Below are 25,896 nucleotides of genomic sequence, written 5' to 3'. Positions count from 1 at the left end.
ATTAAACTATTCCAGAGTTGTATCAAAACGATTGTAAAATGACCCAGAAATAATCTGTGGAAAGTTTGGTAATGATAAAAATAGTTCAAAAATAATTCAAAAGTGTTCCTGAAAGAACCTTAGCAATAATAATATTTCTTTAATTAGGACAAAAACAACCTCCTTTTAACGATGAACCATCTTAATAATAATAAGTTTAACATGTGAACGCTTTGAGGTGTGCATATTTTCCATGTCCAATAACGCCGCTGAAGGCACTGAAGATGGCACAACACTGAAGCCAGGTTGCTTCCAAACTAAGTTTGACAAGAGATGGCGGAAAACCGTTCTAACTTACATCAATAACCAGGATGTGTCGAAAAATTAACAAAAGAAAAATGTTCGATAGCAGTTGACCAGTTGAACAATTTATATAAAACGTCAAAAAATGACTCAAAGATGATTCCGAAGTGATATCGGAAACAATTCCAAAATGGACGTTGATTAACCTCACGTCATCTAAAAACGAATCCTGAAATCTGGAGAGCATCCTTAAAAAAAACCAGACACCATAAGGAAAAAAACTCAAGATAGCTCATAAAATGGCCTCGAGTTAATCCTAAAATGATTTTGAAACCAGACATAATTTCATGCAGTGATAGTTGCGAAATAATCTCGAAACAGTTCCGAACTGATAACGAAAAAAGCTCGTAATTTTTCCAGTATGGTGTCTGAAACAGTGTCGATTTTATCAAAAAAAAAAAAAAAATCAGAAAACAGTGCCGACATTATCATGATATAAACTCGAATTGATTGCGATACTAATCCCGGAAGAGTCCTCAAATTATCGCAAAACTATAATGAAACTATGTCGAATTGATCGAGAAATTATAAAAATATAGTACCACCAAAATGATTCCCGGGGCAATCCAGAAATGATCCCGCGGATTGTACGATACCATCCCGCAGCAGTCCCCATTTGAACCTAAATATGTCCTGGAGCAAAAAATTCCGGAATTATACCGAATGGATGTCAAAAAAGTTCCGTAAAGTAATCAAAAGGTCTCTGCATTGTGTCAAAACTACACGGTCTAACGCTTTTCCAAAACTTCATAAATGTCTATCTATATGAAACATATACTAAACATCACTGCTCAAGATTAAATAAACTACGGGATATACTAGTTTAGAAAAACGGATCTGAAGAGGGGTATTGCAGACGGACATCTTAGGCCAGGCACGACAAAGCAGATTCCTCCTGAAAAAGAGCTCTAAGGTATGCCCTTTGCAACATGCAAGCTAAAATCACCAGAAGAGTACATCTATCATGACGTCAACGGTCGATGGCTTCAAACCCCAGGTTGACGAACATCTAAGAAAACCTACCGAAAATGGGATTTTAAGATATCTCGTCACGTTTACACGATAAGTAGTGATAAAACTTTCATACTTGTAGGATTGCTAACTGTGCATTTCGTTATTTGCAGGCATACAGAAAAGCTATGATTGACTTATAGTCGATCTTGTAGTAGTTTAAAGATGACTTAGCTGTGGAACGGTAGATCACCACATGTGCAACTGCCTGCCGTAAATGGTGCAAAACAACGCTAATCTACGGCAGTGAGCTCGACATCAAGGACATGACAGATTCTTTTACCCTGTCCTCGAAATGATTTGAAGAGAAGAGGTATTGGTATGCTTTTGTAATATCACAGCGAGCCTCGTGGTGCTGGCCTCTGTGGTATTTATTTCAACCTAACCCTATCTGGCACTTGCCGCTCGGATTCGGAATAAAACATTTATGTAGGTCTGCTAGTTTATAAGAAAAATTAAATAGTAGCACACTGCACATTGACGGAGCTCGGCCTTTATCGCCTTACTAATCTCAGCATTATAGTATAATCCTGATCTACACTCAGCTATCAGAATTTAAAATTAATTAAACAAAATTTCACAATAAAATTTATTTGACTTTTTTTCCATGACTAGCACAACACTAAAGTTCAGTATAAACCACCCCCAACTGCTATTCTTGCCTTCGTGCTCCTGAACACTTTAATATCATTGGCTTTCTCTTCTTCAACTTTAAATTTTTTAATTATACTATTTTTAATAAGATCAACAGTCGATGCATTTATAAGCTCTTCTCTGCTTTATATTAATTCTACAAACTCATTAAACTCTTATAACGTTTACATTAACCAACGAATAGGCACTGGTTGTCATTTTCGTAATTATGAAAAACTTTCGTAGCGACAAGACAAAACAATTTAATTATAATCATTTGGATGAGTTAATAGCAATGGATATTATGGTTGGTTGCACGATGTCACACTGACAATTTTCACTTTTTTTCTCTTAAACTATAATTCAAGATTTGACCTCGAATACACACATACAGCAGCGAACAGAAAAGTAGAAACAGAATTTTGAGAAAAAACTCCTCTGTAACTGAAACTACGCACACCAATTTCGAAAAAATGTTCGAAAATTGAAGAAAATGTCTATCTTTTTATCAGAACGAGTTTTTTGGGTTTGCACTTTTGTAGCCCAATCAATTTTGGACTCACAAAGTACAAAATATGGGTCTGTCTATCTTTGTATTGATTTTTGAAAATTTTTTTTCGAACGGTGTTTCAGATTTTCTTCCATTTTGGAAAAATTGTTGACTCTTCGTATGAAGTAAAATCTAAAACAGCAAGCGGAAAATAATAAAAAAAAAAACAATGCGAATTTTGAGAGACCTACATATAATTTGTACTTTGTCAGTTCACAACTGATTGAGCTATCACACCCTCCAAAAATTAAGAGGACTCAAAAAATAAAAACAGATCGAAATTTTCTCGAGTTTGTTAGAAAACATTTTCGAGAGTGTTTTGCAGACTAAAATTGATTGGACTACGAAACTGAATACTCGAAACAATTCGGGTGACACCAAAAAATAGTTGGTACTTTTCCCAAATATTTTTGAAAATATTTTCAAAATTGGTTCGGAAACAAAAATTTGATTGGTCCACGAATCTGCATCTCAAAAAGTTCAGGCGACACTAAAAAAATAGTGACAAGTTTTCTTGAAATTTTGAAATTTTCGAAATTTGTTAACAAATTAAAATTGATTGCGCTAAGAAACTGCATACCTTAAAAAATTATTAAAATTTTTTCTCAAATTTTGCGATCTTTTTCGAAAACCTTTTCAAAACTAGTTGCCAAACTAAAATTGGACTACGAAAATTATTGGACTACGAAACTGCATGCTCTAACAAATTCAGGGGACTCCAAAAAAAAATGTATCAAAGCGTTCCCGATTTTTTCGAAAACATTTTCAAAATTGGTTTGCAGACTAAATTTGATTGCACTACGAAACTGCATACTCAAATAAATCAGGGGACTCCGAAAAAAAAACTCGACATTTTCTGAAATTTTTTGGAAAACTTTTTCGAAAAACTAAAAATTGAGCTACGAAAATACATACCCAAGAAAATTTAGGAGACTCCAAATAAATAGCTCGATTTTTGTGGAATTTCTTCGGAAACACTTTCGAAATTGGTTTGCAACCTAAAATTGATTGCACTACGAAACTGCAAACTCAAAGAAATTCAGGCCACACGAAAACATTTGAAAATCTTCTCAAGTTTTTCGAAGATATTTTCATAATTGGTTTGCAAACTGAAATTGACTGAGCTACGAAACTGCACACTCAAAACAATTTAGGGGACTACAAAAAATAGCTTTGAAATTTTCTCGAATTTTTTTCAAAGTACTTCCGAACTTTGTTTTCACACTTTAATTGATTGGACTACGAAACTGTATGTTCTAAAAAATTCAGTGAACTCAAAAAAAATAGTTGGACATTTTCTCGAATATTTTCGAAATTGGTAGGAACACTAAAATTGATCGGACTACGAAACCGCAAATTAAAATAAATTCGAAGTTCCGAATTTTCGAAAACATTTTCTAAATTTATTTGCAGTATAGAATTGATTGGTCAAAAAAATTTTACGCGACACCAAAAATCAAAAATATAGTTCGAAATTTTCTTGGAGAATTGATGGAATTTTTTCGAAAACATTTTCAAAATTGCTTTGCAAACTAAAATTGATTGGGGTACGAAAATGTATACTTAAAAACATTCAGCGAACAACAAGAAATTAGTTTAAAATTATCTCGTATTTTCGAGTTTTTTCGAAATGTGTTTGTATAATTTTAGTTCATAGTAGTTTTTCTTAAAATACCGAAAAAAATAATATAACAATAATTTAACTGACGAAACTTGTAATAAATTGCTACTCCTATTTTTCTGTTCTCTGCTGTACTCAAAATTGCCTAGGTATCGTTTTAAGTAGCGTAGCAACATGCTTCAGCTTAACTCGCTATCAAGGCTTTGTTGTTGTATCAACTTTTCTTTATTATTCAATAACTTGTTTGTAACATTCAATTTTTCCCACAACTTTCATCACCTCTTTATACTCAGTTGAGTAGAGCTCACAGATTATATTAATTTTGTTCGCATAAGTGTACCCCGTAACGGCATAAACTAATCGGGATAGATATATACTTCTATATATCAAAATGATATGGGCCAACAAAGGAATTCATTTAGCCATGTCCGTCCGTCCGTCTGTCCGGGAACAAGATAACTTGAGTAAATGCTCAGGTATCTTAATGAAATTTGGTATGTACGTTCCTGGGCACTCATCTCAGATCGCTATTTAAAATGAACGAAATTGGATTATAACCACGCCCACTTTTTCGATATCGAAAATTTCGAAAAACCGAAAAAGTCGATAATTCATTACCAAAGACGGATAAAGCGATGAAACTTGGTAGGTGAGTTGAAATTATGACGCAGAATACAAAATAAGTAAAATTTTGGACAATGGGCGTGGCACCGCCCACTTTTAAAAGAGTGTAATTTAAAAAATTTCCAAGCTGTAATTTGGCAGGAACGTTACTCCTATATATGGTCTAAATAAAAATTAGCAAAAATTAATATCTTTACAGGATATAAGTAAATTATGTCAACATTCATCTCCACTAATGATATGGTGCAATAAAATACAAAAATAAAATAATATTTCAAAATGGGCGTGGCTCCGTCCTTTTTCATTTAATTTGTCTGGAATACTTTTAATGCCATAAGTCGAACAAAAATTTACCAATCCTTGTGAAATTTTTTAAAGGCATAGCCTCTATGACGGTAACTCTTTTCTGTGAAAACGGGCGAAATCGGTTTAAGCCAACCCCAGTTTTTATACAAAGTGGGCCGTCTGTCCTTCCGCTCGGCCGTTAACACGATAACTTGAGCAAAAATTGATATATCTTTACTAAACTTAGTTCATGTATTTATGTGAGCACACTTTATCTTGGTATTAAAAATGGGCGAAATCCGACTATGACCACACCCACTTTTTCGATATCGAAAGTTTGGAAAAATGAAAAAAATGCCATAATTCTATACGAAATATGAAAAAAGGGACAAAACATTGTGATTAAATTGGTTTTTTGACGACAAATATAAGTTCAGAAAAAATTTTGTAAAATGGCTGTGACACATACCATATTAAGTAGAAGAAAATGAAAAAGTTCTGCAGGGCGTAATCAAAAACCCTTGGAAACATGGCAGGAATACAGCTCGGGTTATTACATATATAAATAAGTTAGCGGTACCCGACAGATGATGTTCTGGTTCCATATTTTGATCGATATCTCGAAAACGCCTTCATATATACAACTATGGGCTACTCCCTTTGAAAACCCTCATTAGTACCTTTAATTTGATACCCATATCGTACAAACACATTCTAGAATCACTCCTGGTCCACCTTTATGGCGATATCTCGAAAAAGCGTCCACCTATAGAATTAAGACACACTCTCTTTTAAAATACCCTTTAAATATTAAGAAAAAAATATTCAAATAAAACGAACTGATAGCTGAAGAAAGATAGCAAAGGCAAATTGCTTTAGTATTACCATTTGTGTGTATCCATGAAAAAGGCAATTTTGTCTCCAAAGCTCTCAACTGAGTATGTAATGTTCGGTTACACCCGAACTTGGTCTTCCTTACTTGTTGTTAATAGCTCTCTCAGCCTCTCAGCAAATCGAATTCAAATAGTCACAGTTATTGTAAAACGAAATGTTGAAAAAGCAAAGTTTATTCCACTATTTTCATAAACTCTTATTTTTAATTTCCTTCTTGAACTATTCTCTTTTCGCACTTTATACGATTTGTGTTGGTGTCAATATGTAAATGCTTCACACCAGTAAACTTTGAAAAGGTTTTAATCCTTGTTGAAGCCTTCCAGCATTAAATGCAATTTTTATAATATTGCGAAGTTTTCTTTTCTGGCAGTTTTCTTTCGCTACATTTTTTCTTATCATTTCCTAGTTTTCACATAATTTTAATCACATTTCCAACACATCCGACGCATTTGGTCATACAGTTTGTTAGTATCTGCCTCTCTGTCTATTAAATAGTTGGTTAGTTGCTTGGTTTGTTGTCCAACGATGCTCATAACTGCCATTACTCACTATTGCTTGCATTGCGTTTAATAAATTTTTTTCTTGTTCTTGTTGCTGTTTGTGTTAGAATTTTAGGGAAAGCGCAAAAAGTTGAGAGAAAGTAAATGCTTTCAGCATAAATGGTGGAGACAGCATGAATGTAATTAAAAAAAAAAACTATTTGAAGAATATTAAAATGAAAAGTAGATAAAACAAAAATAAAAACGTTCTTTGTATAACTGGATTAAATATCCAAATGTCTCGATCGTCCTATACAGAATAATTTTCGGTCCAAAATATAGCCTTTCTCATAGAACTATAAGCTTGGTTCAAAGATGCAGCTCTCTAAGCTATCGCGAAATTACTAAAAATTCGACAGAAAAAAAACTTAAAACAGTCCCGAAAAGCGCATATGTAATCTAGAAATTGTCGTTAAATTATAACGAAAACAATTCTACAACGTCATGAAGATAGTTTCGAAGTATCTAGAATACTCCATAAAACAATGCCGAAATCATATTTTAACGTCCCAAATTGATCTAATAATATTTAAAACAACATCGCTGAAATTTGCGAAAACAAAAACTAAAAAATTCAGAAACTACCACAAAATACTCCCAACATGGTGCTCAAAACTGTCCGGAGATTGGCCCTAAATGATCAAAAAAAAAGTACCGATATGAGCCACTAATAGTCCCGAACTATCGAGGCAATACGAAGCAATCCAGACATAATCCCGAAATATTCCCGAAAGAGCTTCAAAATGATGCTGAGAGAAAACGAAAAACATTCGAGATATATATTTGAAGAAATCCCAAAATTGTCTCGAAATTTAATAAAAAAATATTGTAAAGTAACACAGTCAGAAGATAGTCCCGAGCTAATCTTAAAATCAGCCTCGATAGAAAAAAGTAATAGTCCAGAATGGAACTGTACTAATTTATTCCAAAATATTCTCGAAAATGTCCGGAAATTGATCGGAAAGGGCTCCGAACTAGTATCGCAATGATCTGGAAATGGTCGTAAAATTATCTCAGAAGATTTTCGAAATCGAGTCCCTAGAATAATCCAGTATGACCGGAAAACTACCACCAAAAAATTCTTAAAGTAACAGCGAGAAGATCAAGATATAATTTCGAAATGATCAGAAAACGATTCGCGAATGTTCCAATGAAAGTTTTGAAATTATTCGAAGATGGTTTCAAAATTCCCATATGATTGTTACAACAATCCAAAGACAGTATTTAAAACTATCCAAAAAGCAGTTGCGATATCGTTCAAAAAACTTTCCAAATAAGTACAAAAATTCCGAAATGTTACAAGTAAAGCCTTGAAATTATCCAGAGCTTTGAAATGGTTTCAACAGTAACCAAATTATCACGAAACCAATACCAGAATTCTGCCGAAAAAATTTTCTAGATTATCTCCAAATATTTCGAAAACGACGTGGCCACCGTGGTGTTATGGTAGCGTGCTCCGCCTACCACACCGGATGCCCTGGATTCAAACCCCGGGCAAAGCAACATCAAACATTTTAGAAATACGGTTTTTCAATTAGAAGAAAATTTTTCTAAGCGGGGTCGCCCCTCGGCAGTGTTTGGCAAGCGCTCCGGGTGTATTTCTGCCATGAAAAGCTTTCAGTGAAAACTCGTCTGCCTTGCAGATGCCGTTCGGAGTCGGCATAAAATCATGTAGGTCCCGTCCGGCCAATTTGTAGGGAAAATCAAGAGGAGCACGACGCAAATTGGAAGAGGAGCTCGGCCTCAGATCTCTTCGGAGGTTATCGCGCCTTACATTTATTTTTTTTTTATTTCGAAAACGATCCGAAAACCATTCGGAAATATTCCGTGCATAGTCTTGAAATATTTCAGAGATAATTTAATTTCGACATTTATCCGGATACAATCCCAAAACAGCCGAAATTAATACCTAAAGCGCTACTGCAAACTTTTAAAAATAAACTCTTTACGATCTTCACAACAATCGTCAGATGATCCCAAAGTTATCTAGAATGTAGTCCCGATATTAGCGAGAAAAAGTTTCAAATTCGTGACCCAAGTAGTGTCAAGATGATACGATGACTCCGAAGTAAGCCTGAAATCAGTGCAAATGCAATCCCGAAACAAACCGAATATAGTTCCTAAATAATCTCGAAAGAGTCTCAAAATGGTCCTGCACACAATAACCATAAATCCCGAAAACAGTCTCGAAATTATTCCCAGTACCGAAATAATTTCGAAATTATTAAGAGTAAGTCGATAAGTGTTCCAATAATAGAGCAGAGATTTACTAGTACCTATACGGGTTTTTGAAGTATTTTTTATATGTAAACAAAGCAAGCAAGTAATTTGTTACAGCAGTGTTATCGTCAAGGTATAGATGAGTTATCGATTTGTTATGAATATTTCATAAACTTGCTATCGTGAACAAAAGTTATCAATGTGCCATCGAATTTCTATAGACAATCTGTCGGTTTGTTCTCGACTTACTTTATCGAAATGCTATCAAAAAATGATCGATGTTTGTCGACTATGTATCGACTTCATATGGCAATATAACATTTTATCGAAAAGTTATCGTTTTTTAATCGAAGAGTTACTGTTTTTTCATCAAAAATGATACATTTTTATAGAAAAATAACCGATTTATTATCCAAAAGTTATCGATTGTTTGGCAAAAAGTTATCGATATATTATCAGTTATTGATTTGTTATGAAAAAATATATCGATTAGTTATCGGAGTGTCGCCATGTTCTTATAAGTATCTTATCTATTTGATATTGAACCTTTTTTGAAAAATAATCGATTTATTATCAAAAACCTTTCGATTTGTTATTGTTTTATTATCAAGAATGTATCGATTTATTATGGAAAAGTTAGGGATTTATTATGAAAAGGTAATTTATATGTTCTCCAAAAGTTATTGGTTTCTTATCAGAGTGTTACCAATTTATTATTGGCAAGTTATCGGGTTTTAAGCAAAAATTTATCGGGTTTTCATGCAACAGATACGGGTTTAATTTTGATATATAATCGATAACACATCTGTACTTGAAACCTTTGACTCTGCGATAACAAGCCGATAAAAAAACCGATATCTCAACGATAATAATTCGCTATCGATAATAAGCCGACTCTTTCCATTCCAATGTGATCCTTCAATCATCATTAATTGGCGCTTAACGGCCTAAGCGATTTTAGGCGTCTTTCTCCAACTGCCTCTCCCAACCCAGTGGAGGTCTCCGCTCTTCCTCTGCTTCCAAACTGCGGTGTCGAATACTTGGCCGGAGTGTCTTCGTCCATTCGCATAACATGACTTATCCAGCGAAACATACACTGTCGTGATATCTGTGTAAAGCTCATGCAGTTCATCAATATACCTGCTTCCACACTCAAAGAAAAGTTATTATCAAGGCGATGACATCTAGGCATCAATGTGCAATAGTTGCTTATCTTTTTTTCGTCATCAATGATTTTATGTTATTGACATTTTCGAAATATTTGTTTGATACTTGTATTTGTCAAGTTAATAGACTACATACAAATGTAATGCGTTTTATAATCAATCTAGTATTAAATATTATCATAATGAAACTAGGAAATTTATACAGTTATCATTTTGATACATTTTAAGGGCGAAACAAATATTTTCCACGGGCCAATCAATAGTCAAGATACAAAATTGATACTCTTAATTATACTTTTTATAATATTAATCGTTACATTGATACCACGAAAATAATACCGTTTATAGTTTCATTTTTGCACATCATATATTAAAATGATAGTGATACTTTTTTTTTAGTGCATACTCACCGTCGACAACCCGAACAAGGCCACACATCTTCCGGAAAACTTTTCTCTCGAACACTCCAGGAGCCATCTAATTTTTTTCGACACCATCAATGATTCCGAGCCACACATCAGGGTAGGTATGATAAGCGACTTCTGGAGCGTGGTTTTTATTCATCGTGAGGGGAAATCGCATAAATCGCAAGATATAAGCCTCCATTGGGTTTGAATGGCTCGGAGAGGATCAATCATTACGGAGCTGTTGGTGTTGCTCAACATCCTATGGCATATTCTTATTAACATTGCAGTGAACTTAAATCCAGACATAGCATCATACAACCAACTTCTTTTCGCGCTGTCAAATGCTACTGTGAAGTCGACGACAAGATGGTGAGTGTCGATTCGCTTACCGTGTGTCTTCTTCATGATCTTATGCATCGTGAAGATCTGATCGATAGTACTAGTAGTAGTAGCATGTCGGAAGCAACACTTCTAAGATTGAATCAGTTCGTTAACTATGGGCGTCAGTCTTTCGCACAGTGCGATAGATAAATTCTTATACGCGATACTAAGCAGGCTGATGCCGCGGTAATTGGCGCGGTTTGCGGGATCGCCGTTGTTGTGGATCGGTTTTAGTAACCTGTAATCTTTTACATTCCGCCTTATAGCAGACTAGCAGGGTACCCGGCGCTGCTCGGGTTGGGCAGATACTAATCTAAATAAGAAGGTGTATTTTAACGCATTCCTTCCCATTACTTAAAGTCAAGCAATCAATATATAAGATTTTATTGATCTTCTTCCAAATGTATTCTCATTCTTACCCTTTATCATCTCTTTATCTCTTCCTCTTCTTTTTTACACCCTCTACCTCTCTCCTACTTTTTTCTTAGATCCCTTATTCTTCTAAATTATCATTGCTTGCTTTATTTTTCAAATATTATTTTGTCACACACAATTCATACTCAAAATCTCATAACTTAATTAAGCACACATTTTGTCTCCCATCTCATATAGACAGTTATTTTTGCAATGGAATGCTTAAATTTAATAAAAACTTTTAAATCACTCAATGTAATAGCTTTAACTTTTTTGAATTCAATGCTATGACCAAACAAAAGTTCTGCACTTAAGTACATACATGACGTATGAGTAACTTGCTGACATACAAAATTTGTCGCACCACCCAGTGGCGCACGTGAAATTGAAAAAAAATTAAATTTAAAATTCTTAGTTCTGAAATATTAAAAACCGTCGTCTTAATCGAAGGAACATATAGCCAAAATTTGGTGATGATTGAAGTGCGGGAAATACGTTTCGATAGAGAACCCAACACACACACACAGAATTTGATTTTTATATATAGGTGCATTGAACTTACTTTTGTTGTGTTTAAGTAGCAATGACTCCAGAATTACTTAATAAAAATCTAAAATTTCTTTAGGTACAAAAACTATTTACCAAACTTTTTTTCTTTTAAATTCCAGGTTTTACAGGAAGAAAACATAAAATTAAAACCGAAAGAGGAAAATCCTGCAACAATACGAGTAGAGAATGAAATGGTAAAGGAAACGAATATAAAATTGGAGCAAAACTTAAATGAAAATAAGAAAAAAGAAATGCTAAAGACAAATGCTAACAGACAAAGAATTGAAAGCCATTTGCACAACAATAATAACAGCAACACGATGAATAATAAAAGTAAGCGATGCAACAACAAAACTACAACAGAAACGCCTGCAAGTAAGTCAACAACAGATTATAGCCAAGAAATGTTGACAACAACAGGAAGTGTGACAGCAGGCGTCAACGTCATCAACTGCGTCGTTCTTACCTACCGAGCGTTTACTTCACACTGTACGTGATTCAAAGAGGCGGAGAGGCGGATGGGCGCGCCAAATGATATTAAAGTGTAATTTAACAAAAGTTGCTGTTGCGAATGAAAAAAATAAAAACAAAACACAACATTTGGAAGCAAACGATTGCAGTTAAAAAAAATTCAACAAAAAACAATAAAAGCAAAGTTCAACAGGACAATGCTGTCGCACATTAACAACAATCAAATAACTTGCAACTGTGCGCGCGTATGTGTGAATGCAAGAGTTGTGACAATAAGTGCGTTGAGCTCCTCTTGTTGTTGTTAAGTGTGTAGGAAGTGTTTAAATTGGGGTAGCAAGCATGATGGCACTTTGCCAACAAATTCCAAGTCAGCTGTAGTTATAAAGCAAAGGCAAAAACAAACAACAAAAATAAAAATTTAAATAAAAACAACAACAACAAGATAATGAAATGAGTGTAAAAACTAACAGCAACAACAAACAGTAATACTACAACAAAATTTCTATGGTCTAGTGCTTAAGTGTTGAATTGAATTGGGTGTTGTGTGTGCTTATAGAAGATTGAGTCAGTGGGTAAAGTTGACTGCCAGAGTGAGGGTAAAAATTAAATGAAGTGTTGACGTAAACACTTCCGTGTGGCTAAAATGACAATTAACACGTTGGTATATGACAGTTGCAGCAGACGTTGAACGGAAGTATTTTTTTGCGTAAACAGTTGTAGGTGGTTGTGTTGAATGGTGAATGACAAAGCATAAACAGAAAAGAGTTATTCAGAATGATATAAAAATAATAAAATCGATGAAAAATAGTAAGTCGAGCCTTTTAAATAGGAAAATTTGATTATAAATAATTTTTTGTATTAGGTTAGGTTTGGTTAAACTGTCCGGTCCGTAAAGACCACTTACTTACTTACATAATTAGCGCTTAACTGGCGCCAATTGGTCATAACAAAGGAAGTTTAAATCATTTTCCACCTGGTTCTTCCAGCACTCTTTCTCTGCTTCCATAGGCGGGTCCCGATAGAAACACTTTCTTAGCCGGCGTAATCTTTCATTCGCATAGCATAGCCTAGCCAGCGAACCCGTCGTGTTTTAATTCGCTGGACTATCTTGGTGTCTGTGTAGAGCTCATACAGCTCATAGTTAAATCTTCTTCGGTACTCGCCATCGCCAATGCGTAGAGGTTCATAAATCTTTCGAAGAACTTTTCTCTCGAACACTCCCAGAGCCGCTTCATCTGATGTTGTTATGGTATAAGCTTCTGCACGACCTCACATAGACTAAATGTGGCCAAAGTGTTAACAGAATTTGTCGGAGACCAAATCGAAAACCCCAATCAGGTGCTAGGACTTACGTATTAAAATAGCTCCGGCCTCTTGGCAAATAGTCAAAGCTTTCCAGGACTTAGTTTAATAGCTGCCGCCCCTAGTAATGTATCTTTACCTCACAAGCGCAGGACATGAACGCAGAACGTGCTAAACTGCTTCTACCTGTAGCTTGCGCTTCCAACATCTGTTTTTATGAACGAAGCCTAATTTATAGGAAAGTGACGCCAGAAGGCAGTCCATCGTGAGGCAGCAAGTCCATCGTGAGCCTTAAAATTACTCTCATTAGAGATATGAGCCACTTTTTGAGCTCCCGCTTCCGTCCACGTATTTCTTGTTTTATTGGTCATATGCAACTCCTCTCTCCTTTTTGTTTCTCCCTACCGAGTCCTACACCCTCCTTTGCCAACTAATCGCTCATGAATTCTTAATAAGTATAAATTGAAGTCACCATCAAAACAAACAAACATAAATATGTAAAACTGAGCCCGAGTTTACAAAATTTCTCATTCGCAACGAAAAAGAAACTTTAAAAAAAATAAATCTACATACACACAAATTAATAGAGGCCAAATGTCTCAGTTGTGTTGTTAGTGTAGAAATAAGATAAACTGAATTAAGCAAGAAGACAAATACAAGCAGGATAGCCTAGTGGTTAAGGCAACTGTAGTTTCATCGTGTGATTCGCGGTTCGAATCTCGGTAAAACCTTTGATAACTTTACGAAATTGCCTGACGATGAATTCGTGGCTGTTTTCGGAATAGCACTATCGCAATATGCCAGTAAATGTTTCTTTCCTTCTTTTCAGTTTCTCTTAGAAAAATATAATAATTGAATATTCAATTATTATAAGCCGGTGTTAAGCTCATGAATTCTTAATAATCGGCCTTTTGTTACCTTATGTCCCTTTAAGACCGCGAACCCACCATAGATCGCCTTACCGAAGATCTTCCAATACTTCTTTACATTTCAGGACACTTCTTGATGAAGTACAGTGCGACAGTGTTGCCTTCATCACCGCCTGACAATAAATATATTTTATTTAAATATATTTAGTGATCTGGCGGCCTGTAGAATCTTCTTATTTCTAGATCGACAGAGTAGACTTCAGACCCGATCACTTCCGTAAATTGGTAATCGTCGATTTATCCATGTTTAGTATTTTCTGCTAGTTTCGAACCCAAGCACCAATTCTCCAGCTCCATTGTGGCCCCAAGATATCTTTCGAAGCTCAGGTAGGGGACCATATACACCGTTCGCCTTGCATTATATAGCACTATGCTGCTATAGCCGTATGCTATAGTTTTGGCTATTGGGGCTGCAGGCAGAATGTCATACCATGCTGTTGTCGGGGTAGTTTTTATGCCTTCAGCCATGGTAATAATTGATAACACGGATCAACACAAAATTTGACTTTGACTTCAAAGCATTAAATTTCAATTCTTTAGGTCGTAATTTGACGAAAAAAAATGTATGGCATGAATAAGTTTGCTTTCCTATTTAGGAAACCGCTTGAACGAAATTTTTCAAAATCTTTTGGTTTTAATATTTACTTGAAAATGAAACAATTAAAAAAAAATATTTTTATTAAGTTTTAATATCGAAGTAACTTAAAATAAAAGTGGAAAATGATTTAAAAGTGTACACATTTACTTTTTCTTTTATGTTCATAGGCCCTCAATAAACCCCAAATATCCCATCATTTTTCATTACGTTGGCCTTGATAACGTTGTTCGAAGAAAAGCCTAAAAGCTATGCTTTACTTTTTGTTAAACTTAAATCTCTAGTCAATCATTAAAATCTTCTAAAGTGATGAAATGATGTTTTGGTTGTTCTGGTGCCAGTAAAAACCCCTTATCGGCATTGCTTTTATAAGAACTAAGAGATGAGCCACTTTTCTGCGATAATTTTTTCGGTGGCTCTGGTACTGGTCGTGTCAGATCGTGTGCGACTGGAGCAGAATAAGATTTGAGATCGGGATATTTGATATGTTTTGCATTTTTACCTCTAAGTCTTTTACTCGGATTCAAAATGCAAAAGTAGCAGTGTTCTCGGTGTTGCAAATTTTATAGATCTTTTCTCACCGCGATACCAACCTAAAATATAGAAAGATAAATCAATATGTCTACTTTATTTAATTTACTATTTAACTAAAATTTGCTTACCTTCCAAACATCTTTTACAATAACTACAAGTAACATGTGGAACCCAGGTCTTCTCTTGATTCCAAACAGGACACACAAAATATGCTTCGTAGGCTTCACAGAGGATGAGAGATGTATTTAATTCATATTTTATATCTCTAACTTTAATAAATTGTCCACATATATAACAAAATGCATCAGCTTCATATCTACACTTTCGCGACGACATTTTAGGGTATTCTAGATTTGTACAAAAGACCTGATCGTTGTTTATTTATCACTCTACGCCATCAGTATTATTACTATAAATATTACGAAAGCAAACTCTATACCGAAAAAAGGTATTTTCTATTTGTTTTCGTTTATAATAAAATAGAAAATCATGAAATAAACTTTAAGGCAAAGAACAACATTTTTTTTGTAGAGTCGTATGATCTGTATACCCCCTCTTTATTTTTTGGTATACGTACTTTTTTGTGTGACTGTCCATCAATCAAGGTCCCTTAGTAAGAATAGACTTTGCAATTGCTTATAATGCCCAATAAGAGGGTTTGTGCGAAAGGCCCCACATGCCTCCTAGCATCCTCATGTATTAAAAACCAAAAATTTGTTTGCGTCCTTCAAGTTTTCGGGCATGGTTTGCTGAGTTGCGTGTAAGTATCTTGGAACATGGGAGGAAAATACTAATTACAAAACGGGGCAGTTGCAAAGGAATTCAAGGATTTTATAGGTGCATTTCATAGCTTCCGCAAACCAATTAGCGACATCACCTACGTGAGGTGAATCCTGTTACAAATATGAATGTATTCTACACATGATTCTCTGGCGACTCCAAGTTCCACATTTAACTAGGGATAGTGGAGCGGTATGGCTTAGAAAGTTTAGTGAGTTCATATTAAATCGTACCCGAGATGGTCGTGCTAGTACCTTAATGGTGATGTTGTTGGCCTTTGTATTGCCTATTGAAGGAGTGAGAATCTAAAAATTCAGTTACTTGATTTATAACTTAGTAATGAATACATGCGGCGGGCACCGTGGTGTGATGGTAGCGTGCTCCGCCTACCACTCCGTATGCCCTGGGTTCACACCCCGGGCAAAGCAACATCAAAATTTTGGAAATGAGGTTTTTCAATTAGAAGATAATTTTTCTAAGCGGGGTTGCCCCTCGGCAGTGTTTGGCAAGCGCTCCGGGTGTATTTGTGCCATGAAAAGCTCTCAGTGAAAACTCATCTGCCTTGCAGATGCCGTTCGGAGTCGGCATAAAACATATAGATCCCGTCCGGCCAATTTGTAGGGAAACTCAAGAGGAGCACTACGCAAATTAGAAGACAAGCTCGGGCTTGGATCTCTTCGGAGGTTATCGCGCCATATATTTTTTTATTTATTTAATGAATACATGCGCACTAACGAACTACTACCATATCCGATCCGTAGTTCGTCTTACACTGATCTCATTTATAAGGCTGCCCAACTTAGCATTAAACTCACTTTAGACGCTTTCATAGTAAGGCTCAAGTGGCGATAAGACTTCTATCGGTTGGTAAATCCAGAGAAGATTATCCCATAATACAGCAGCATGCTAAATCCTACCCTGCAGCGAATCTCACTAGTTCCGCACTAGCGCAGTTATAGCTAGTTATAGTTCCGTTTTGTCGCAGTGCTTTAAACTACCCTTCTAAATTTGTAATGTCCTAGGAAATGCTAGCTGTCATCCTTTTTTAGATCTAACTGGTTCAATAATAGTTGGTTCTGCAATTGTGGCGGCCTTTGATGAATTAATTTAAAGACATATATCTCGAACCTGAACGCAATTTGTACAACTGTGGTCAATAGCTGTCCCGCTCTGCATCCAAATATTACCAGTTCGGAGGTTGTAATTAAACCTCTTGTTCGAAACGCACAAGCATCGCTTTCATATCAAGACTCTGGTGTTCCGAAATTCTATATTTGTAATTAGCGTTCTAAAAACTACCTAAGAAAAAAAATTTTAAATTACTTACCTCATAAATCAAAATATTTAACTTATTAATTATGTATAAGCAGGGCTATTCAAATTGTTCATAGCGAAGAGCAAATCACAATGCATATACAAAATTATACGTACACTGAAACTTTTTTAAAAATAAAAAAAAAATATTTAAATACAAAAATTACTTTAAAGTTTAAATAATTTTAAGGGGCCATTAATATATGAATTTTAAATTAAAATTTTTCTCAGTACTGCAATATTTTTGGACATTTTTTTTGGTGTCAATTTGTTAGTGTAAATTTGAATATCATACCGAAGTGCATTGGCTTCATATGGAAGAGCTTTTTCTTTGCACTTTCATATGAAATTCAGGCAATTTCATATGAATCGAATTTTTATGTGAGGGCACATGGGAGTGCTATTAAAAATTTTTTTTATATTCAAAGTGTGAGTTTGCATCTGTACCTATTATTCAGGGCAAAGTGAAAGCAAAGTGATATAAGTGTATAGAGATTGAGCAGCTCTGATTATAATTAATGCAAAAAATAATAATAAACTCATTCAATTTCTGATATCTTGACGGCAACAATTAATATTTAAATTTAATTTCAATGAATTTTAATAGCAAACATACACAGTCGAAGTTCCAGATGTGATGAATGCACAATGAACAATAAAAATAATCAAGTAAATCGAACAAACTGAGTTAATTAACATCAATCGTATCGTTCGTCCGGCACATCACGTAACTCGTCTAAATGTACCCGTGCCGGCGGCGACGACGATTGCCGTGCTTAGAACAAATGCAAGAAAAACATTTGCGATTGCAAGTAAAATGTCGGACGTTGAGAGGTCGCCGCGAAATACCACAACGAGCAAAACAACAACAACAGATGCAACAACAAAATCAACAAAACGCACAGCTGTATCTGAGCAACAACAATTCAAACAAACGGCTGCTCAAGCAACTGGCACAGTGAAATTTCAAGATCAACAACTTTTCCATCAACAGACACAACAACAAAAATATAGCAAACAAACAACGCATTATAACTGTAATAATAGTACAAACGTAGCACAACTGTATCAACAACATTATCAGCAACACACTCAACCACAATATCAATTGATTACAACAGCATCTGGAGAGTTTGCTAGCAACAAAAACGGCGTCGACACATCCTTCTTGGGCAATTGTTTTGGTCTACTGCTAAAAGTACTTTTCTCTCCACCCGGTCTAGTCGCTTTGGTTGTCGGCTACTCCATATTGGGTGCTTGCATTTTTCCATTACTCGAAGCGCCACTGGACATTAATACTTCGGCAGCGATAGCTAAAAGTAGAGAGGAGTGTTTGCGCGAATTGTGGATTATAACGGGTGAGTATATGAAGGCAATTTTTAGTTTAGTTAAATATTTATATATTTCCAAATATATAGAAGTAATCTTCACATGTCTTTTTAAACTTCTGGATGGTACTTTGGTACTATTGTAATTGATTGACATTTTCGAAAATTCGGTGCTAGTTTGATTCCTTATCCGAAAATAGAAACGCGACTCTATAGTGTGAGTCGATTGTAAGTTTATCAAAGGCCATGCTATTGAGGGCCCCAATAGATAGATATATTTTCATTTCGAAGTAGTATTGGAGTATTGGCCCCCGGTCCAGACGAATGGAAGTGGATGTTTTCAAGGCTTACATAACTCTTTTGCAGAAAAGGGCGTCGCCAGAACGCGCGTCACCATTCATTTAGATGAAGACGTTGGTGCGGATACCTTTAAAGTCTATTCACCACCTCTGTAGCACAGCTTTTTGGGGAAGAAAGCGCACTTTTTAAGCCTAGGCTGGTGCAAGGTCACGTTCAGGCTGACACCATTATGCAGCATGTAATTCATGGAGGTTGTGGTAAGAAGGTAGAAGTGAACACCTTATTGCTGTCTAGATCTATGCTAAATTATTCCCCTGACGCTGGATTAAGTGAATAAAGGTTAACTGCCATTATGACCGCCCGACGTCTTCTTTTTAGCCATGCTACCGAATGCGGACTAACGCGCCAGCAGCAAAGGCTAAGCTATGCACTTTTCATCAAACCACAAATTGGCTTATGGAGTTCTGAGTGGCACAGCAACTTCGCCATCCCTCCTGGAACTTCATATATAGCGCAAAAATACAGAGGCGGGGTTATTTACCAAGTTAGCCAACTTGCCTTGTGCTCACACCTCTCTTGATAGATCATCACTGCGCCAAACGAAACGTTTACTGTCGACGATTCTCAACCCTCGAAATCAGCTACTGGTATGCGTTTGGCTACATCAGCAGAAAGCCAACATTCTCCTTCTTTTCCTGGGATCGATAACGGGACTTCCTGTAGGCTACTAGGAGCTTAATTGATGTTGATCGTCCAGGTATTTATCCGGTACGTTCCGGAATCTGGCATCATTAAGTTACTAACCCGAGCATTTTGGGAACGAATTGATACGATCACTTTTACCCTTCTAGATCATTCAGCTCCTTCCCTCCGCTGAGGAACCTTGCCAGAGCCTCACGTGCTCTATAAACCACTGTGGGGAAGGATGACACTTGGGTTGGAGAAGCAATTAATTGTGCTAATAACCCCTATTTGTGGGTTGCGTACCAAAACCCTTTGAGCGCTTTCCGTTGTTGCTTTTCTCGTGCAAACCACAGTCATGCAAATGCATCACAGTGATGCATTGGTTTTAAAAGGGTTGTGAAAACGCTAATTTCTAATAATTTTTTTTGATTTCTTTTCTATTACTAAGTTAAATTAATTTTTAGCACGCTTTTGTTAGCTTGGCCTGTATGTAACGGAATCTTTGAGCTTAATTTTCACCGGTTTCTAGAAGTCTGATTAATTTGAAACTTTGCATACTTATCAAGGCTCGATGACAATGCATTAATGTGATGGTGTAGTGACATAAGGTTAACGGCCATAAGGTCAATTGGCCTTATTACCACATAGCCATTTAGCGGATTTTTTCATGTAAAGTGCAAAACCGGCGATTTTTTGAAATGTTTGTATGGTGAACCCGCAGGGGGGTTCCAGGGGTGTGCCACTGGCATCGGTGGGTCGGGCCTCCAAAGTAAGTGGGGGTCGGTCATACATTTGGACTCGATTGGAGCACTCTAAATGGGTCAAAGTGGGATTTTTCAAAATTTCCCCTACCCAAAAGTTCGACCCAAATTGGGGGACATCAGAATTCGTCTTAGAGGTATGGTTCCTTCGGCAAAGTTTCTTATTTTGATCCCTAGAATACGGTTTTCATAGAGCAATGAGCGATTTCTAAATCGATCCGCCCTAATCTACATATATACATTTTTAAATAAACAAATTTTTGATTAGTTTGCCTAAGTCCTAGAGATTACACCAATAAATCTAATTAATACCAATTTTACACCTCATCTATTAAATTCGTGTTTTAACTTATAAAGTATTCATGGATTTCGAAACAAAAATATTATTTTATTTCGCTAGAAATTTTTTATCAGTTCTAGCTGTCTCAATTAAAATTTGCATCGCTACATGACATTTAATGTGTTAAATCAATGTCAAAATAAGATAGCAAAATTGGATAACTAGCAAATTAGTCAACTAATCATATATGCAAATATTTAATTGGCTAATTTTTTATTGATACATATTTTGGCAGCAACTAAGATCACATGTTACGCAAACATCTACTCGTGTAATGATTTCACATAGACTACGTATATTTATTTAAAATTGGCATGTTTTGTGACTTAATTGAATTTATTAAAATTTTTCATTTATTTAATTTGTTTCTATTTTTTCTTTTGTTTGTTTTTTTGTTTTAGGTATTTAATTAGCGAGACATGCTCATATTGCTTTATACAATTGTTGTTGTTATTGATATTATAGATAAAATTTTACAAAATTTAAAAACGGCGATAGTAACTAGGACATGTTTCTGAATTTTTCTACTTCATGAGCTGGCTTCTCGCGAGCTGAGTGTTGAACTCGAAATCTCCAACATTCATACTTCATATTAGTGTAGAGGCAGATACCTTTATACACTCAGCCATATGAAAGCTCCGCTGCTCGCTTTGCAATTGGCCTCTAAGTGTTGATTTTTTGTTTGCTATTTCTTTATACACCATTTATTTCCATACTAATTCCATATGCTTTTTTAATCCTAATTGTGTGGAATACTTATAGGCGCGCTGTCAAGGCTTAGTAACATTGGATTTATAGCAAAGCTTTTATAAGCAGTATTTCCGCTTTTCACTATTATATCAGTATTATTATCTGTATTTAATTAGTGACACATGCTCACATTGTTTTATACAATTTTTTTTGTTATTGATATTAGAGAAAAGTTTTTATACTCAGTTGAGCAGAGCTCACAGAGTATATTAACTTTGATTGCATAACGGTTGGTTGTACAGGTATAAAGGAATCGAGATAGATATAGGCTTCCATATATCAAAATCATCAGTATCGAAAAAAAATTCGATTGAGCCATGTCCGTCCGTCCGTACGTCCGTCCGACCGCCCGTTAACACGATAACTTGAGCAAAAATCGATATATCTTTACTAAACTCTGTTCACGTACTTATCTGAACTCACTTTGTATTGGTGTAAAAAATGGGCGAAATCCGACTATGACCACGCCCACTTTTTCGATATCGAAAATTACGAAAAATGAAAAAATGCCATAATTTTATACCAAATACGAAAAAAGGAATGAAACATGGTAATTGTATTAGTCTATTGACGCAAAATATAACTTTAGAAAAAAACTTGGTAAAATGGGTGTGACACCTACCATATTAAGTAGAAGAAAATGAAAAAGTTTTGCAGGGCGAAATCAAAAGCCCTTGGAATCTTGGAAGGAATACTGTACGTGGTATTACATATATAAATAAATTAGCGGTACCCGACAGATGATGTTCTGGATCACCCTGGTCCACATTTTGGTAGATATCACGAAAACGCCTTCTCATATACAACTAAGGGCCACTTTTAAAACCCTCATTAATACCTTTAATTTGATACCCATATCGTACAAACACATTCTAGAGTCACCCCTGGTCCACGTTTATGGCGATATCTCGAAAAGGCGTCCACATATAGAACTAAGGCCCACTCCTTTTTAAAATAATCATTAACACCTTTCATTTGATACCCATATCGTACAAACAAATTCTAGAGTCACCCCTGGTCCACCTTTATGCCGATATCTCGAAAAGGTGTCCACCTATAAATCTAAGGCCCACGCCTTTTTAAAATACTCATTAACACCTTTCATTTGATACCCATATCGTACAAAAAATTCCTAGAGTCACCCCTGGTCCACCTTTATGGCGATATCTCGAAAAGGCATCCACCTATAGAACTAAGGCCCACTCACTTTTAAAATACTTATTAACACCTTTCATTTGGTACCCATATCGTATATACAAATTCTAGAGTCACCCCTGGTCCACCTTTATGTCGATATCTCGAAAGGGCTTCCACCTATAGAACTAAGGCCCACGCCCTTTTAAAATACTCATTAACACCTTTCATTTGATACCCATATCGTACAAACAAATTCTAGAGTCAATCCTGGTCTATCTTTATGGAGATATCTCGAAAAGGCGTCCACCTATAGATCTAAGACCCACGCCCTTTTAAAATACTCATTAACACCTTTCATTTGATACCCATATCGTACAAACAAATTCTAGAGTCACCTCTGGTCCACTTTTATGGCGATATCTCAAAAAGGCTTCCACCTATAGAACTAAGGCCCACACCCTTTTAAAATACTCATTAGCACCTTTCATTTGATACCCATATTGTACAAACGCATTCTAGAGTCACCCCTGATCCACGTTTATGGTGATATCCCGAAAAGGCGTCCACCCATAGAACAAATGCCCACTCCATTTTAAAACACTTATTACACTTTTCGTTTGACACCCACATTGTACAAACGCATTCTAGAGTCAACCCAGGTCCACTTTTATAACGATATTCCGAAATGCGTCCACCTATAGAACTTAGGCCCACTCCCTTTTAAAATACTCATTAACACCTTTCATTTGATACCCATATAGTACAAACAAATTCTAGAGTCACCCCTGGTCCACGTGTATGGCGATATCTCGAAAAGGCGTCCACATATAGAACTAAGGCCCACGCCCTCTTAAAATACTCATTAACACCTTTCATTTGATACTCATATCGTACAAACAAATTCTAGAGTCACCCCTGGTCCATCTTTATGGCGATGTCTCGAAAAGGCGTACAACTATAGAACTTAGGCCCACGCTCTGTTAAAATACTCGTTAATACCTTTTATTTGCTACCCATATCGTACAAAATAAATTCTAGAGTCACCCCTGGTCCACCTTTATGGCGATATCTCGAAAAGACGTCCACCTATAGAACTTAGGCCCACTCCCTTTTAAAATTATCATTAACACATTTCCTTTGATACCCATATCGTACACACAAATTCTCGAGTCAGGCCTGGTCCACCTTTATGGCGATATCCCTAAATGGCGTCCATCTATAGATCTATGGCCCACTTCCTCTTAAAATACTCTTTAGTACCTTCCATTTGATACACCTGTCATACAAACACATTCCAGGGTTACCCTAGGTTCCTTTTACAACATGGTGATTTCCCTTACTTTGTCTCCACAGCTCTCAACTGAGTATGTAATGTTCGGTTACACCCGAACTTAGCCTTCCTTACTTGTTTTATTTTATTTTGTTTTATTATATTTTATTTTATTTTATATTATATTATTTTTATTTTTATTTATATTTCTTTTATTTTATTTTATATTATTTATTTTATTTTATTTTATTTTATTTTATTCTATTTTATTTTCTTATAGTTTTTATTTTGTATTATTTAATTTGGTTTTGTTTTATTTTATTTTGTTTCTTCCTTGAGCTCCACTTTGGGCTATACATTATACATCGGTTGTATACAACAAGACATATAAAGCTATTTATACTAAATATACATAGGCAAACTCATAATAATCTGTAAATTACATGTCAATGTCTAAAAACGAACGAACAATGGATGTTGTTGATAGATGATTACTGCCTTTTGCATAGGTAGAAGCTTATCTTCTAATTTTAGTTTCTCCAGGGTCGTCATAAGGGTTTTGGGTACCACGCCTATTGATGAAATGATCACTGGCTCTATGCTTACTTTATCAAGGTGCCATAACAGCTTCATCTCCTGAGCAAGTCGACGCCTCAGGTAAAGCAACATCAAAATTTTAGAAACAAGTTTTTTCAATTATAAGAAAATTTTTCGAAGCGGGATCGCCCCTCGGCAGTGTTTGGCAAGCACTCCGAATGTATTTCTGCCATAAAGAGCTCTCAGTGAAAACTCATCTGCCTTGCAGATGCCGGTCGGAGTCGGCATAAAACAAGTAGGGCCCGTCCCGCCAATTTGTAGGAAAAATTAAAATGAGCACGACGCAAATTGGTAGAGAAGCTCGGCCTTAAATCTCTTCGGAGGTTATCGCGCCTTTCATTTATTTTTTTTCTTTCTTTTCTAATAGGACTATATCCGGCCCGTTATGAGGTATACTTCTATCTGTAAGTATAGTGCGGTCCCAGTATAGTTTATATTCGCCACTTTCTAGCACTGCCAAGGGAGTATATTTATAATACGGGACCTCTTATGTAAGCAGATTCGTACAGATTTCCAAGCGCTGGTGAACGATTTTCGCTACGTTGTTATATCGTGCTTAATAGTCTGTGGCTGCGAGCATAAAGCAAGCTCCTGTTATGTGCTGTATTGTTTCCGACTGCTTTTGGCACTTCCTGCATTTGTCACTGTCTATTTCAGCGCGTACAATGCACTTTAAGTAATTTTTTGTGGCGATGAATTGGTCCTGTATTGCTATCATGAGGTCCTCAGTTTCCATAAAGATTCCTGAATCATTCAGCCATAGGTTTGAAGCAACGCGATCGATCCCTGGTTGGCTTAATGAATGGGAGTGTCTGCCAAACAATGTTTTCATTTTCCATTCATCAATGTGTCGTGCTGTAAGAATAGAACCGCTTTCTTCATTCTGTATGTCGAGATTAAACAGGTTTAAAGGCGTGTAGTTTTTATCCGCTCCGCATGCAGCTTGGTGTAGTGCTGTGTTCTGCTCTAAGAAATACTGGCGTAGGTTTGCGATCAGTTTTTTACAAAGATGTTGGGTATCTATCAAGCCACGCGCTCCTAGATTTCTAGATATTTTTATTCTCTCCACTGCAGATTTCGGGTGATGTGCTCCGCATTTTGTGAGCAGTATTCGAGGCGCTCTTTTAACACCTTCCAACTGCGTGCCAGACCATTTTAATACTCCGAA

The 25,896-nt window shown here is 35.9% G+C and overlaps 1 protein-coding gene across 18 annotated transcripts in view; it reads left to right on the top strand.

The window, feature by feature from the left end:
* Window positions 1-25,896, top strand: part of LOC137243734 (uncharacterized) — an 815,214-nt gene that overhangs the window by 656,349 nt on the left and 132,969 nt on the right. For 13 of the 18 annotated variants that reach the window (XM_067771770.1, XM_067771767.1, XM_067771768.1 and 10 more), the window contains 2 exons: window positions 11,756-12,914; window positions 18,169-18,919. In XM_067771770.1, coding sequence (XP_067627871.1) covers window positions 18,379-18,919 — 541 coding nt within the window. In that variant the 5' untranslated portion in view covers window positions 11,756-12,914; window positions 18,169-18,378. The remainder of the gene's footprint in view (window positions 1-11,755; window positions 12,915-18,168; window positions 18,920-25,896) is intronic. The other 5 variants (XM_067771762.1, XM_067771759.1, XM_067771758.1 and 2 more) reach the window with 5 other exon arrangements.

Source organism: Eurosta solidaginis, chromosome 3, assembly GCF_040869045.1.
Source record: "Eurosta solidaginis isolate ZX-2024a chromosome 3, ASM4086904v1, whole genome shotgun sequence".
Classification (NCBI taxonomy): domain Eukaryota; kingdom Metazoa; phylum Arthropoda; class Insecta; order Diptera; family Tephritidae; genus Eurosta; species Eurosta solidaginis.
This window is presented reverse-complemented; position numbering and strand designations above follow the sequence as displayed.